This window comes from Rhincodon typus, chromosome 28, assembly GCF_021869965.1.
Source record: "Rhincodon typus isolate 14 chromosome 28, sRhiTyp1.1, whole genome shotgun sequence".
Lineage (NCBI taxonomy): Eukaryota > Metazoa > Chordata > Chondrichthyes > Orectolobiformes > Rhincodontidae > Rhincodon > Rhincodon typus.
The window spans coordinates 32,504,795-32,522,657 of NC_063359.1; the positions used below are offsets into that span (position 1 = coordinate 32,504,795).

The window sequence follows — 17,863 nt, forward strand, 5'->3', positions numbered from 1 at the left end:
ATTTCTGATGAAGGGTCTAGGCCCGAAACGTCAGCCTTTCTGCTCCTATGATGCTGCTTGGCCTGCTGTGTTCATCCAGCTCTGCACCTTGTTGTCTCGGATTCTCCAGCATCTGCAGTTCCTACTATCTCTAAAACTACTGCGTAGGTTGCTAACCCCACAGTCTTTTGATATAAATGTTTCGATTTTCAGGATTTCTGTTCATCTGCAGACTTTTATCATCTCCAGGCCTAGAAAAAGCACATAATCTTTTAAAGGGACCATGCACTCTTTCCCCCTATCATTTTACAAACAAATTCTAAAGTCCTGCCTTCCAGTCCACAAGTACTCTCCCCCAAGTTCGCGACATATTGATCTGCCTAATGAAGGAAGGATGTAAATGCATTGGAAGCAGTTTAGAGAAAGTTTATGAGACCTGGAATGAACGAGTTGTCTTATGATGAAAGATTGTATCCGTTGGAGTTTGGAAACATAAAAGGTGACTTGACTGAAACATATAAGAAAAATTCTGACTGGAGATGGATTTGGAGAGGATGTATCCTCTTGTGGGAGACTCTAGAACTGGAGTCACTGTTTAAAAATCAGGGGTTGTCCAAACAGAACAGGCAAGAAGATTTGTTTTCTCCTGAGTGTCATGAGTCCTTGAAATTCTCATCTTCAACACTTGGTGGAAGCTGCGTCCATGAATATTATAAGGCAGAAGTAGATAGATAGGATGAAAAGTTTTTGGGTACTGGCAGAAATGTGGAGTTCTTGGATCAACCATGATTTTAGTGAATCACAGAGCAGGCTTGAGAGGCTGAGTGGCCTACTTCTCTGATTCATTTTGTTTGTATAAATTTCCCTTGTTGACTACAAAGGGAAATTCCATCTGTATATGAAAACTCAAAGCCATTAAACAACTGCATGTAAAATTCAAGGTTCACCTAGGTCTCCTACTTCAACATGTTTATTTTCAGAAATTCTGAATTATGGAGCTCCTTATCCCTCTCTTTTTCCTTTTCTCAGACAATCCCCAGACTGTTCGGTATTTTCCATTTTACTCAATCTTACATTTTACAGTTTTCAGCTTTGTTCATGAAGTACTTTGGGTTTGCAAATTAATAAATGTCCTCAAGTGCAGTCAGTTTACCAGATGCTTTTGGCAAAAAATGGAACTTTAGCTGATATACATTATGGATGTTGTGCTCTGATCTTGGTTATGTCATGCAACTTCTAAAGATTTGTAACCACAAGTACTTCACAAGCTGGACAACTTTAATTGCTTTCACCAGATATTTGTCCATCTGATTTTGTTCCAGTTTAGCCAGAATAATATAGAAATTTCATGTCTGTCATCAGACTGCGACATATCTTGTGAGTTATTTCTTTCTCAACCAAGAACTTGTATATTCATCATCCCTCCCAGTTGCTCTCTGTTATGATCCCAGCTGATGGTAGTGCTAGACAAGTCAGATCCCAGAGTGAAGCCTGTCTTGATAAACTGAGTTTTTTATTTCTCTTTTTCTTTATTGTAAAGGTTAGCTACTGCACAAGAGGCGACTACTGTCAAGTACCAAAGAACATTAAAGTTTATTACAGCAAAGGAAAACAATGCAAAGTATACAATACTAAACAAGAATGATTGGAATGATCTAAATACAAGCATCAGAAGTAAAGATTCATCCTTTTCATTTCAGCAATACTCTCATACATGTTTTATCCTCAGTGAAGGTTATCCCCTTTCTCCATGCTAAAATTACTTGCTCGGCTGTAATTGTTTCCTTTTAACAAGTTGATGCTCACTCTGATTTAATAGGGGTTCCCAAAATTCTTCAACAGCTCTGTCAAACGTCTTCCGTTCTAACATCCTGCACAAGTTTTCTGTTTCTGAAACTTTCTTCTCACTGACTTCTTCGCAACTCAGGAAATCTCCCCAATCCTAACTGCTTGAAGACTGCTCATAAAAGCTCCTCTGTTATTCCTCTTCCCATTGCATGAACCTGCTTTTGGCTTCTTCTCTGCTGGTTGTAAAAACTCAAGTCCACAAATAGCTCAGCAATTAACTCCTTGGGTGGCTTGTTGGCTAGTTAGTTTCAATCACATGAGTTGACTGGGTTGAAAGCAGTCCTTGTCTGGGGTGGGTAAAGGGTGGAAGAAGGTGTTAAAGTTCTAAAGTTATTGAGCATGATATTGAGTCTTGAGGCTGCAGGGGCCCCAAGCAGAAAATGAGATGCTGTTCTTCCAGCTCGTGCTGAGACTCACTGGAGTCCAAGACAAAAATGCTGGCCAGGGAACATTGGTGGTGTGTTGAAATTGGAGACAACTGGAAGCTTGGGGTCATTTTTGTGTACAGAATGTAGGCATTCTGCAAAGCAGTCGCCTAGTCTACGTTTTGAGTGTGGACCAGTGTGTCTCATTGGGAAGCGAATACGTGCCTGTTGGTTGCATTCCACTGGAGGTAGCAGATATGGCAGCTCATGATCTTCTGGACACTGATGGGATGGAAACTGAGGACCGGGGTGGGATGAGGAGGAGAGGGTGGAGGGGGAAGGCCAATTCGTGCGTTTGGAGGGAAGAGAAGGATGAGAACAGAAGTGCGGAAAATGGATCGGACACAGCCAAGAGCCCTGTCAACCACAGTAATCCTTGGTTGAGAAAAAGGTGAACGTTTCTGAGTTGAAGGCTATGAGGAGGTGGTGGCATGAGAAAGGAATTGAGGCCTGGGGCAGATCAGCCATGATCTTGTTGAATGGCGAGGTAGGCCTGAAGGACCAAAAGGCCCACTCCTGCTCCATTTCTTAATTTCTTATGTACCATTTAAAACCTGCATTCCCAAATAATATATTATGAACTTTCTTTCATCACTCCCTGTACTTTGCAAAATAGTCTTTATCTTATAAGTTACTGTAGTCACAACTGACACAGATGAACACTTCAATCTACAAAATACCTTCATGAATCACAACACCACTTTTCGGTTAAAGTAATGGGAGAGATCTTCGAGCAGTGAGGGAAGGTACTCTGATAGGATTCCATTCCTTCAACCTTATTTTCTGTCATTCCTTTGTTCCTAACATCTAAGCGCAAATGTTAGAGTCATAGAATCATACAGTACAGAATAGGTCTTTCAGCCCATCGAGTCTGCACCGTCACCTATCTACACGAATCTCATTTTCCAGCACTTAGCCCATAGCCTTCAATGTTATGACATTTCAAATACTCATCTACACACCTTTTTAAAGGTTATGGGGCCACTGCTATCCTCCAGGCAGTGCATTCCACTTCCCACCACCTTCTGGGTGAAAAACCTTTTCTTAAATTCCCCCTAAACCACCTACCCTTCACCTTAACATTATGTCACCTTGTTATTGACCCTTCGACTAGGGGGAAACAGCTATTTCTTTTTTACCCTCTGCATGCCTCTCTTAATCTTATACACCCCAATCAGGTCCCCGCCAAGCCATCCGTGCTTTAAAGAAAACAATCTGAGCCTATCCAGCCTCTCTTCTAAAGCTAACATGCTTCAACCCAGGCAACATCCTGGTCAATCTCTTCTGCACCACTTCCAGTGCAAATACATCCTTCTTGTATGTTGACACAACATAATTCGAGCTCTGGCCTTGCTCAATAAGAGTGTTGTTGCTGCAATGTTGTAGCTATGCATTCAAGCAAGTAGTGAACGAGAAGTAGAATCTTGATAATGGCATGTTATCGAGAATGTATGAATGTACTTGGTGAAAGTTTAATGAAACCACCGGTTTTCATGTCAAGTCATGAGACCTGTGTTTTGAACCACTGATTACGGATTAATGTGTTCAAACAAAATAGTGACGTACTGAAAAATGTCAGAGCTGTTCATTACCTCAGCTTTTTAGGTCATTTCTTTTTGGTGTTCAACAATTGAGTAATCTACAGTGGGGGCTGGTTAGCACAGTTAGCTGGATGGCTGGTTTGTAATGCAGCTTGGTGCCAACTGCATGGGTTCAATTCTCACACCAGCTGAGGTTACTATGAAGAACTGCCCTTCTCAACTTCTCGGTTGTGTGGTGATGGTCCTCAAGTTAAACCAATCATCTCTCTGTCATGGGAGAACAGTCCCATCGTCTTACCTATACCTATAGTGACAATTTTAAAGAGCATGTGGTCTTATCAGCAGAATGTTGAATGGAAGATAGCAAACAAAATCTATTTGTTAATAGTTATTTTTTGGGCCGGAGAGATGAGAAGGATGTTTTCCCAGAGTTATTGTTGGGACCAGATATTATATTCATAATACAAAATTGTGAAGCATTAATTATGAAGATGTCTGACTTTCCACAGGAGAAAGGGCAGATTAATTAGTTGAAGTCTCTACTGTAGAATTCACATCATCAAAGAATTGTTACAGCACCGAAGCATGCCACTTAGCCTGTTGCATCTGCTCCAATTCTCCGATCAATACATTCATCCAATGCCATCCCCCAACCTCCTCTCTATAATGCTGCACATTCTTCCTTTTTTTAGGTAATAACCTAATTTCGTTTTGAAAGCCTCGATTGAACCTGGGTCCAGATGCTTTCAGGCAGTGCATTCCAGATCTTAACCATTTACTGAGTGAATGTATTTTACGAGGAAGAACTAGAAAAGGACATTTACACTGAATGTATAAAATGCAAATACATTTACTGAGAGCAAGTGAGTTCAGATGTGCAAGTCTTTAAAACTAGGCAGATAAGTGGATTAAGCTGTATTTTAAAAAAAAAGTGAGATTCTAGGTTTTGAAAATAGTGATGTAGATCACAGAAGTGAAGGTAAATCCCAAACCCATGCAAGATTGAATAGCCTTGGCTTTGAACGCATTACTTGAGGAAGATGTATAAAGACTGGAAGTTAGACATGGAAAGGATGAATTTAGTTATAAGGAGGGACTAGAGCAAGTAAGACTATTTTGTTGAAAGTAAGGAAATTTAGATGAGACCTATCTTGGCATTCAAAATTGAGAGATTTTCAAAAAATGGGAAAAACTATTTCCAGTGGTTGGCAACTGGGTACAAGAATCTGAGGCAACAAGGTGTAGAGCTGGATGAACACAGCAGGCCAAGCAGCATCAGAGGGTCTAGGCCCGAAACTTCAGCTTTCCTGCTCCTCTGATGCTGGTTGGCCTGCTGTGTTCATCTAGCTCTACACCTTGTTATCTCAGATTCTCCGGCATCTGCAGTTCCTACTATCTCTGAAACAAGAAGATGAGGCTTTTTTTTTGTACTGAGAGATGTTATGATGTGTAATGCCCAACAAACAACTGGAAGAAGAAACCCTAATAGCTTTTAAAAATGAAGTGGATTAATATTTTTAAAAACTAACATGTTTAACAATAAGGGAAAGGGCTAATGGAACAAACTAAGTACCTGCTTTTTCCTACAGCTAGTACAGACTCATTGGACTAGACCTGTCCTCTTAAAAGTCTTGAATTTTGTTTTCTAATCTCGGCAAATATTGCCTTTGATTACAGCATGGTTATTTCTTTCCGCAGGATGATGTTAGGCAAAAGATCCGTTTAAACACATTTGGTTTTTTCAAGAATGGAAATATGACTGTGAAAATGACCAATTTGACATCAAAAGGAGTTGATTTCAAAGCTGTTGACACCTCTGCGGTAAGTTCAGTATCTTTCATCAGGTATTTTTCATTTTCTTGTTATAATAATTATTGGGCAATAGAGGTTTGTGAAGAGGAAAGTGGTGCCTCAGTACAGATTATTTTAGTTGCAATAAGGTTTGTTTTATTCTATGTAATACACTACTATCCCTATGTATGTTCTCCTTATAACAGATCTTGGTGTCTTTTGTGCTTTGATGTAGGGAAATGGAATAGTTGCTTCATTAATAGTGCAGTGCATCAAAGTTAATCATTATGTGATTATGTTTTCAAAAAGGAGGTAGATATATCTTGTGGCTAATGTGATCAATGGATATTGGGGGAGGGGTAGATTAGAGTATTGAGCTTGATGATTCGCCATAATCATATTGAATGGTGGAGGAGGCTCAAAGGGTCAATTGGCCTACTGCTGTTATCTGTGTTTCTGTATGTACTTTTGTCCTACTACTGACACTAAGAAGATGTGTGAAATTCTGACATCTCTGTACTGTTAGAATTGCACCAAGACATCAACAGTAATAGACTCCTTTGAATTTCTTATTGCCAATTGATCGTGAATCTTAAAAAAAAAAGTGTTGCTTCTTCGGAATATGCTGTATTATGATGGTTTTGCTGTGAAATGCACTATTTTATCATCCACAATATAGATCCCGGAGGGTCCAATAGTATTACGACATAGATTTTCGATAAAACAAGCCTATGCCTTTAAGACACTTATGTGACATCATGACTTGTGATGCTCCAATGTAAACGTACTTGCCTTGCCTTCTCTGTGTGTAATGGAGCGAGTGTGATCAACTAGTTGTGTGTACAATATACAATAACATTTAGTAAGCACAGAACTCAGCCTTTGTATGCAAATTTATGATATCATAGCCATGTAACTAATTAGTAAGACTTCTGTCTCAGCAAGAACTCGGCATTCATCTCTCTCTTAGCTTATCATCAGAATTTCTTTATCTATCCCCTTTTTTTTCTCACTTTCTGACCACCATCTCCATGTCTGTACTCACTCCCCTACCCCATTATTGTAAGTATCCAGCGATTTTCAGTTCTGACAAAGGGTCACTGGACTTCAAATGATAACTCTGTTTTTCTCAATGCAGATGCTGCGAGACATGCTGACTTTCTCCAGCACTTTCTGTTTTTAGTGTCACCACCAGTGGACACTAAGATACTACTATATTGATAATATTGCCAGAGGTCATTGTGTGACCACTAAACAGTTTTAGGCGCTGGAGACCAATGAAAGACTGCTAAATTGACATTGCCATCAGCGCACACTTTTTGAGACTGTCGAAAACCAGCAGTGTCACCAGAGACTGCTGTGAGTCTGCTATATTGACATAGTGACACTTGCGTTTACTTTGATTGTGTTCCACCAGAGACTGCTGTGAAATTGCTAAAGTGACTGTTAGCAGGGGACGGCCTGACTCTGCTATACTAATGTAATATCACTGAGAGCACTCTGACTCTGCTAATCTTAGGTGGCGTCACCAGAGAGTGCTGTGAGACTGCTAAACTAATATAGTATTACTAGGTAGTGCTGTGAGATTATTAAAATAGTGTCACCAGGAAGTGCTGTGAGACTGCTAAACTAATACGGTGTCACCAGAGAGCGCTGTGAGACTGTTAATGTAACATTGTGTCACCAGCAGCCAGACATTGCAATGATACTATGGAACAAATATGCTTTTGGGAATATATTTGTATTAGCTTTTATTTAAATGATATCATTATTGTTTGCAAAAGTGACTCGCCATACTTTATTGACTTGCAAAATTCCTAAGCTGGAATAGTTATATTTTCTATTTATGCAACACAAACTACATAACAGTCTATATTTACCAGGATGGTTCCAAGAATATGGGAGTTCAAATTTGATAGAACTGTTCAAATTCATAATAGTTTCAATAAGATTAAATAAGGAAAAACAATTTCCAGGAATGGAAGTGTGAGTTTGTAGAAGACACAGATTTAAGATGGGACCAAAAGAATCAGAGGTAAATTAAGAAAATAAATTTTTATACTGCAATTTGTGATTGGGATGTACTCCCAGAAAGCAATATTGAAACAAATTTAACAGTAACATTCCAAAGTATGAGATAAATACATAAAAAGAAAAATATTAGAGGCCTATATAAAAAACTGAAGTGCAGTAGAGTGGTACTAATTGGATGGCTCAACCAAGAAAGCACAATGGACTAAATGGTCCCTTCTGTTGTATCAGCTTAAGATCCTATGATTCTTTCATTAGTAAGGCATTCAGAGGAGTGAAAAGAATATACCATGACTACAGGGTCAAAACGTTGTCATAAAAATTATTTCTTAGAAGTATTCAGCAGGAAAGACCTTAACACTCGGCCTTCCTCAATCAACATCATAGCAGTGCTATATGAATTGTATATTGTATAAAGAAGATGAATTGTAACTATTCAAGAAGGGAGCTTGTTGCCATGTTTTCAGGGACAAATTATGGTTGGGCAGTAAATTCTGGCCTTGCTACCCTAAACTAATTATTTCACAAATATTTAAAGTGATACTAATAGAATAGTTTATCTTGATAAATTTGAATATCTGCTGGAGCTATCAGCATAGATTCAAATGAAGACTATCCAGCCTGACATTATCAATAGACGTCTTGTAGTGACCACCCAACTGGGTTTTGAATAAACCTGTATTAAGACTAGGCAAAGCTAAGTGACAAGAGTTCTACCTGAAAGGGTATTGTTTAAATTCAAAAGCTGCAAGGATCCCAGGAAAATCTTGGAAAGGTTTCGAAATTAACTTAATGGTAGAAAACAATACCTTTTTGATGATGTTTTGTCAGGCAGTAAAGGAGTACTGTGGTAAGTAAGGAATTGGTGCACTGTTCCTTAGGTACATCAGTAACTTGAATACAGAACCTCTGTAGGAGGTAGTTAAATTTTCAGACAACTAAGAGGGACAGTAGATTTGAAGCAGGCAGTTTGAAATTGCCGAATAACTGTCATTGAAAATTGCAGATGATTTTAAGATGCTGTTAAGCATTATGCATTTGGGAGGAACTTGTCCCACAATATGCTCCTTAATTGCTGTTGAGGTTACTAAGTGGATTTGAAAAGAGAATCTAGGAGCCAATGTATCCTGTTAATGCAGACCGTCAATCAACAAGGTTTACAGAATGTTGAACTACATGACAAGTAAATGCTATGTCCATGTCAGAAGAATCACGTTGAAACTGCACGTTGATCATTGTGCTCAGTCCTAATCACTGACTCATAAATAAGACATTCAAATGCTGCAAACAGAAAAGAGCTGCAAGTTTGACGGTGTAAAAGATCAAATTTGTAAAGAAAGTCTGGGGTGACATGAATCTCCAGGGTAATCCTACAAAGAGATATATGGGAGTAAACACACTGAGAAATGTCATCTGGAATGTTACTTTAAACTGTAAGAGCAGAACAAGTGGACAGAGATTCAAACCAGTAAAAATGATAGTTACCATTGTATAGAAGTTCTGTCCATGGCGATAAGTATATGGATTTAACTTCAAATCATTGTGAAGGCAGAAACCTGGAGATAATTTAAGAACTTGTTAATTGTTCAATGGAGGGAATGTTAGACCTTGCTAAATGGATGTTCTAAGATTGTCTATTAGCCTTATGTCCACGTCATGGAGTGTCAATATGTTGAGATAACGAGCAGAAGAAAAATATTCCCTGTTAAATAGCTGGTATTTATTGCAGATCTCCCTTCCTCTATGTAGATTTTGATTTGTTCCTTTGGTGTTGCGATGTTCTTGTTGGCCTTTTCACATTATTGACTTTGTTGTTACCTGTCTCTCAAAACAAGGACAGTATCTGCCAGGCTTTATGTTTTAAGTGTCTTCAGGATACTCAATGGCTAATCTCGGAGATCACAGATCACTGTCAATTGTTCCCCTTTCAATGAAACTTAGTGTCCATAAAACATTTCATCTGTTCTCCTTGAGGTTGGATCCTTCAGTCTAAAAACAGAATTGGCTTCAGGAACTAATCATGTGGCATGGGCATTGTATTATCAATGTCAGCAAGCTGTTCGTCTATTGACAATTTCACAACTAGAGTGACTCTGTTCTTATCAGAGATAGTAAGAACTGCAGATGCTGGAGTCAGAGATAAAATAGCGTAGAGCTGGAGGAACACAGCAGGCCAGGCAGCATCAGAGGAGCAGGAAAGTTGACGTTTCAGGTCGGGACCCTGCTTCCCATTTCTGAAGAAGGGACCCAACACGAAACATCAGCTTTCCTGCTCCTCTGCTGCTGCCTGCCTGCTGTGTTCCTCCAACTCCACACTGTGTTATCTCTGATTCTGTTCTTATATCTGATTTCCATGCACCTGCATTTTCCACCAAGTCTTGTTGTCAATGCATGAGAATACCAGCTGTTTTTCTTACTTCCTAACTCAGATGCTTTCTCCAGATATCCATTAATTGACCATTGTCGAACCAACTGAAAAGTTTTGCATTTAAGATTTTTTATGCATAGAATGTTTCTGATGTGACAACAAAAAGGAAGGACATGAATCTGTACTTGCAATATTGCTGAATTCTGAATTGTCTAAATTGATTTTCATTAATGTTGGATAGCCTTTTAACTTTGAGGTATTCAGCTAAGGCCTTAGATGAATATTTGATTTTTTTTTAAAAAATGCAGTCCTATTGAGAAAAGAATTTGAAGAGCTCTTTGAGTACCCTGGCCAAAATGTATCCCTTAGCCTATATGAAAACATATCGAGTGGAATCAATCAATTGTTCTGTTTGGCTTTTTGTAGAATCTTGCAATGTGTTAAATGAGCATTTCATAATGACAATTGTCAATGTTTCAAAAGTAATTTATGGTCTCAAAGCATTTTGGTATGTTGTAAGGTGCCCAAGTCACTATATAAATGCAAATATTCTTTCTTTAACAATAACCCACTAATTCTTTCCAATGTTATATGTTTATCTCAGCTGGGCCTTAGTTTGGACAGAACCAAGAATGATGGCTTCTCATCCTATTTGGTAAGTTAGCTTTTTTGCCATACGATTGCAATTCATTATTTGTTTTTTGGAAAGTTTCATCATGCCATGCCCATAATGGTAGTTTTTGCAATGTGATCCGTGTGAGCAGCTAACTGAACTTTGGAGGCATCGCATTTAAGCTGTTTTTCCTTGATGTCCACAGATGTACTCTTGACCAGGATTCAGTATATATTTAGCTGTAATAGAAATCGCAAGTGGACGTTCCGTTCCCTTAAGTCAGGATCGCTGAAACCACTTGCAGCAGCCCATCTGTGGTGATGACTGCGATTGGCCAAACCAATATAGAGACTGCCTTTAACCACAAAGGTAGTGGTTTAAGTTTTGGAGCTAGAGGCTGGATTCATGTGCCACAACCTTCTGAATAGACCACTTTTGAATAAAATATTTTGTGATCAGTTCATCATATCTCTTGCCATTTGTAAAAAGAAAGATATTAATGACCTCTTATAGTGACAATAAAGTCTCACCCTTGACTCAGAAGGACCATCTTTAATGATGTCCTTGTGAACATTTCAATGTCAAACTTGGAAGCCTACCCATCCTTTCTAAGGTGATGGTCTGTGATTCAGTTTCTTCCCACCATTCAATATCTAATTAATGTTGTTAGCATTCCAATCAGCAACACAACCCAACCAGATTTATGTTTGGCGTCTGCATGAATCTCATGTTAGACTCAGTGCAAATGTAGATGAAGAATTTCAATCTGTAATAACCTGGCCTCCAGATGGAGCATCTGTCTGAATGCAAAGAGAACAAAGCTTGCAGTTAATCAAAACTGTCATAATTCACATTCAAGAACCCATACAAAAGCTGCTCTTTATCTTCCAGTGATTTTATTTTAACAGGAAGAGGATATTGATTTTTGTTTCTTGAAGAAAAAGCCTCCAAATAACGTACCTGTTACGCTTTTTCTGATTGACTTTGGAAAACTTCAGTGAGTAAACGTCAAACAAATTCTCATTGTAATCTTCAGCTGATGGTTGTTCCTTCGTATTCCACTAACACTTGTTGTTGATTCCCAGAGTTAAAGTTCTGACATCGGGAAACAATCAGCCTACAATCGAAGATTTTAGAACTGCAGCAAGCCAACCAGTCAAAGACAAAAGCAGCAAGACAGATGTGAAATCACAGAGTGAGTCTAAGAAAGCAGGAGAACTCCAAAAAAAGAATGAAACCACAAAGCAGTCTGAGCAAGTGCAGATGGGTAAGCAATTTGAGTGTGTGTTTACTTTGGCTATTCCAATGGTGGTTAAATGCGGGCAACAGTTGGTACATATGGGCAAGAAAAACGTTATTAATCCTGTCAACCCTCCAACCACTCACCCAAACCTGTTCCCCACAAGATGTGCTCCTGCACTCTCTGTTAATTAGTCAGAGAGGAGGTCTGAAAATGAAATGACAAGAGTCACCTGTTTATCCCCTGCATATAAGTTGGGGAATGTTAAAAGGTTCAAGACCCTGCAAGTTTTGCACTAGGATGTTTGGAGCTATGATATTGAACGTCATTGTATTAGTGCAATTTGTATGGCCAGATCAGCTTTTCTTTTCCTGAGTCTTCATATCTTAGACACACAATGGATTGTGAAAGCTCAGTGAAATCATTACCAAAAATAATTGTTGTAATTTTCAGAGCTAAAGGTTTGTTGTAATCTGCATTTTGATTTTACCATAGAATTCTTAAAAGCAGAATACATAGGCACATTTAAGGCTATCGGCATCATTGACTCCATGCTGAGAACTGCACTATGTCTCAGGCTTGGGATAGTTTGATTAGTTCTTGGGTTTAACACACCTCTGACATTGACATTGAGGACAATATTTCGCTTGTTCTGTCAGGGTATACCCAGTTAATTAGTAATGAAGTCCACTAAAGAGTGGAACTTCTGTTCAGGTTTTCATACAATGATTGATTTAGCTGATCACAGTTACTTAAGTGCAATGCATTTTGATGTGTAGTGCACTACTGAAAGTGGAACATGGAAACAGAGATGGAAGAATAGCCATAAATATCTCTGGTGCCTGCCTTTCTGTAGGATACATGGAACAGCCCCTTTTCTGCTGTTACACCTGCATCATTCGTCACCTCTTCCTCCGTCTCATTGACACCTGTATCGGCGCTGCCTCGTGCTCCCATGAGGAGCTTGAACAGTTCATCAACTTTACTAACACCTTTCACTCCAACCTCAAATTAATCTGGACCATTTCTGATACCTCCCTCCCCTTCCTGGATTGTCTCCATCTCTGGTAACCGCCTCATCACTGACATCTATTTCAAGCCCACCATAGCTACCTGGACTACAACTCCTTTCACCCATCCTCCTGCAAGAATGCAATCGCATTTTCCTAATTCCTCCGCCGATCTGCTCCGAGGAAGGAGCATTCCAGTCCCGGACATCCCAGATGTCCTCCTATTTCAAGAACCACAACTCTCCTCCACCCTTCCCCGTGATCATAAATGCCCTCAACCGCATCTCTTGCATTTCCTGCACATCTGCCCTCAAACCCGTTCTCTCAACAAAAATAAAGACAGAGTCCTCCTGGTCCTCGCGTATCACCCCACCAACCTCCACATCCAGCGTATCATCCCCCACCACTTCTGCCACCGACCCCACGATCAAAGAGAGATTTCCCTCCCCATCCCTATCTGCCTTTCATAGGGAACGCTCACTCCGTGACTCGCTCGTCTGCTCCACATTCCCCACTGACCCCACCACAGCGGCACCTTTCCCTGCAACCGCAGGAAATGCTACACCTGCCTCTAGACACCCACCTCATCTCCATCCAATGCCCAAAGCAAACTTTCCATATCCAACGGGGGTTCACCTGTACATCCTCCAACCTGGTCTACTGTATCCATTGACCCCCCCCGACGTGGCCTTCTCTACATCGGTGAGACCAAGCGCAGAAGCGGGGACCATTTTCGTGAAGCATCTGCGCTCTGAATGTGATAATCGACAGCACCTTCCGGTCGCCAACAAATTTAACTCCCCCCTCCCAATCCCTTGATGACATGTCCATCCTGGCCCTCCTCCAGTGCTACAATGACACCACATGCAGACTGGAGGAGCAACACCTTCTATTCAGCCCACAGCCCGATGGCCTGAACCTAGAATTTACCAGTTTTAAAATCTCCCCACCTCTGGCCTCATCCCATGTCCATACCTCCCTGTCACCCCGCCTCCTTGACCTGACACAACCTGTCCATCATCTTACCCACCTATCTGCCCTACCCTTCCCACTGAACAATCCCTACTACTCCCTACCTGCATCCACCTATCACCACCCCACCTACCTTTCCCCAGGCCCACCCATCCTCCCTCGTGCCTCCTTGACCTAACAAAAACTGTCCATCTTTTCTCCCACCTATCTGCCCCACCCTTCCCACTGATCCATCCCCACCACCCCCTACCTGCATCCACCTATCATCATCCCACCTCCTTCCCCCAGCCCCACCCCTCCTCCCTGTATTTATTTCCCAGCTCCCTTCCACCCCCACCGCTGCCGCGAAGTTCTGAAGAAGGGTCCTGACCCGAAATGTTGATTTTCCTACTCCTCTGATGCTGCCTGACCAGCTGTGTTCCTCCAGTTCCACACTGAGTTGACTTTGACTCCAGCATCTGCAGTTCTTGCTATCTTCTTGTAATTCTTGCTGTTAACCTTGTGTACTGGCAGTGAAAGGTGAAATTAATAGCAAATTTGGCTGATGAGCATTTCCAGTTACATTGTTGATTTAATAATTAAAAGACCTCATGAAATATTTAATTTTTGGAACACTGAATTAACCCAGCCCTAATTCTGCACGGTGCAATGGATATCCTGTGGATTGAGTATTATGCTTGGGATTTTTTATAAACCAAATTTCTAATTTTTTTAAAAGGTTGGGCATAAAATCTGGATGAAGACTTTTGTTTTTAAAAAAACAAAAACTGATAGAAACTGTTCTTTACCATTTGCATTTTATGCTAATGAAATATTTATTTTCCGTTCACAGCAAAACCAAAATCTGGAATTTCTGCTGAACGAAAGGTTAGTGAATTAACTGTAGTTTTTGCTGTATTATTTTTTTTTCTATAAATGAAAGTTTTTTTTCTTTAAAGATGTTCTTTTCCTTTTGAAATGATGTAATACACATCATTTCCCTTTAAAGAAATGGTAAGTAGAAGGTTATTATATCTAACCAAATTCAGTGTCCAATTAGAGAATATTCTGGAACAACTGTACAGCCAAGGAGCCATAGTTGCCTGACAGTTCTAACACACACCACCACTCAGACAAGGAAGGGGTGGCAAACTTAAGTTATTTTAAGTACTGTAAAGGCAGACGCAGATTACTTCCCAGACTTTATGGTTATGGATTGTCTACAGCATTGAACGATTGAGTAGGCAGAGAAGGAGGCAGCACAGTGATTGATATGAGCACTAATGCTCACTGTCCAGGTTCAGGCAATTGCGTTGAGCTATTGGGGACCAACTGCTGCAAAATAAACTCCTTTCAGAGTACTGGAAGTGCCAGAAGGGACTGATCATGGCAGAGTAAAGATAATCAATCGTCATTATGGAAGGAAAAGCATCAAAAATAACTTTTTTGTCTTTCAGGATGAAACTTTGCCACTGCAGAAAAAAAATCTATCCTATTCATTCACAGTAAGTAGGATTTAAGAATTGGTACTGCATGAGTGAGATGTTGTATGTACTGACTTATTCTGATTGGCAAATTGTCCAAACAACATGTTTTTCTTTCCTGCAGTTCTCGTTTACCATTAACAGTGAGGAGGAACAGGGACTTTACAGTCTGTACTTCCATAACTGCTATACTGATGAAAAGCCGTCTCCACAGACTTTTCAGTTTGACATGGATGTGAGTATAAGAAAGTTATCGTTATTCAATATGGAGCAAGGCAGCTATTGGAAACATTGATGAAAATCATCGGCAGTAGCTTAGACTAATTTTTTTTTCAGTATTGTGAAAGTTTTAAATGAGAATTTGAAACTAAATTTATTAAACGCAACAGGAAAATTCTGGAAATGTACAGAAAGTTGATGAGAACCTTAGAGAAAAAGATTTATGTTTCTGGTTCTCAGGCCCCGATTGTAAGTGTGTGCTGGAACTTAATCCACACTTTTTCATGAATCGCCACAAATGTACAAATGAGCATGTGACACACTAAAATGGTTAACTTGCCTGACTTTGCCCAATATCTAAGGTAAAAGAAGTAGCAGCTTTCATTAATGTACAGGAAAACAAGAGGTATTTATCATAAATAAACTTCTTTTACGAAGTGGAAAAATAGCTTATTAATTAGTAATGTACAAACTTAAACTATACAAGCTTTAACTCTCAACACATGCACATTAATTCATAAGTGTAGCAGACAAGACAGTTCTACAGGAGCATCATAGCCGGAGAAGCATGAGAAAGAGGAACAAATCCTGTGGCTAAAGGGTGGATTAGCTGACTTTCTTACAGTTCTTTTGGTTTTTGTCACATTGTTGACCACAGTGATCCTCCATGTGATAGATGGTCAATTGAACCTAGGTTTTTGCTTCAGATAGAAGTTCTTCTTTTCAGAGTCTTTGCTGTTTCTTTTCCACTCACAAAGACAGAGAAACAGAGAGGGCTATCTTGGATTGCAGGCTTTTCGGAGGTCTGACTGCAACTGCTGCCTTTCCTCAATACTATGATAAATTGCAATTTGACTTCAAAAGTTGTTGCTAGGCTTTTTTTGAGCCAAAGACATTGCGACCAACGTGTCTCTCAAAAGTATTGAATCCAGCTTCTGCAAAAGTTGCGTGACTTTGTGTAATGCAGGCATGTCTTGCTGCAGTTGTACAGGGCCTAGGTGAGATCACACCTGAAATATTGTGTAGTTTTGGTCTCCTTATCTGAGGAAGGATGTTATAGCTATGGAGAGAGTGCAGTGAAGGTTTACCAGACTGATTCCTAGGGTAGCAGGACTGATGTATAAAGAGAGAATGGATCAATTAGGACTGTATTCACTTGAGTTAAGAATAAAGGGGGGATCTCACAGAAATGTATAAAGTTCAAACATGATTACAGAGGTTAAACACAGAAAGGATGTTCCCGATAACCTAAGAGTCCAAAACTAGGGTAATTGTCTAAGGACATGGGGTAGGCCTTTTAGGATTAAGATGAGGAGACATTTCTTCACCCATAAAGTGATGAGCCAGTGGAATTACCACAGAAAGCCGTGAAGCCAAAACATTGCATGTTTTTAAGAAGAAGTTAGATATAAAAAGCTCAAAAACTATGGGGAGAAAGCAGGAGCAGGATACTGAGTTGAATGATCAGCCGTGATTATATTGAATGGCAAAACAGGCTTGAAGGGCCAAATGACCTACTACTGCTCCTCTTTTCTATGTATGAATAAGTGAACACCAGTTCAATTTTTTCTCAGTGCTACAAAAGAAACGTGTTGATTCTCTGCAGCACAATAGTGTCCAAGTGTCCATTCCCCGAATTTATATTTCCAAGTAATAATATTTGTAGTCCTGGCATGCTGTAAACTGTTGGAACCTGCTAAAACTGATAACTTGATTTTAACTTTTAAATGCTGACTATCTTGTGATTTAACAGTATTTTTTACCATTAGATTTCTAACATGTATGTCTTTTAAGTTTCACGTCATTTTTACTTCTATTCAGACAATTAAATTTCCAGTCACTCTTCTGCTGGGAACCAGAGCAATGGCAGCCCCCAGTTTCTTGCATAAGAAGGCATTATTTGTTTGTAACAGCATTGTTGAGTTCAGGGTGTGTTTTCCTTCCCTGTCATTAACACTTATTTCAACCATTTGGACTTTGGTGCCTGTTTCCTTTACTAATGTTCCCTGTAATATCTTCTTCTGCTGTGCAGACCTCCAAGGTCATGTGTGGCAGCAGTTTCAGCAAGTAGAACCCAGTGGGTCAGCATGCACGAAACCTCCCAGCAACTGCATGGCCGCGCAGCTTAGAGGGAATTTGGTCTTCACTTAGATTTCTGCAATATCAAATTTTATCTGTGATGTGTAACACTAGAAAAATGGGATACAACACAAAATGTAAGTAACTAGTTTTGAAGAAAGCCCGATTAAAAATATTGCATCCAATAAACATTCATCACTCACCAGATGTTATATTTTGTTATAAGTGCAGTACAGTCTTTTTCTTCAAAAGGAACCAGTAAATGAACCAAAATTTAAAAATGA

General features: G+C 39.7%; 1 protein-coding gene across 4 annotated transcripts in view; it reads left to right on the forward strand.

Moving 5' to 3' along the window:
- The window catches only part of gpr107 (G protein-coupled receptor 107), a 127,709-nt gene that overhangs the window by 6,543 nt on the left and 103,303 nt on the right, over positions 1-17,863 (forward strand). For all 4 annotated transcript variants that reach the window (XM_048613512.1, XM_048613515.1, XM_020531225.2 and 1 more), the window contains exons 2-8: positions 5,492-5,614; positions 10,588-10,638; positions 11,505-11,593; positions 11,682-11,863; positions 14,651-14,685; positions 15,255-15,302; positions 15,406-15,516. In XM_048613512.1, the coding sequence (XP_048469469.1) occupies positions 5,492-5,614; positions 10,588-10,638; positions 11,505-11,593; positions 11,682-11,863; positions 14,651-14,685; positions 15,255-15,302; positions 15,406-15,516 (639 nt within the window). The remainder of the gene's footprint in view (positions 1-5,491; positions 5,615-10,587; positions 10,639-11,504; positions 11,594-11,681; positions 11,864-14,650; positions 14,686-15,254; positions 15,303-15,405; positions 15,517-17,863) is intronic.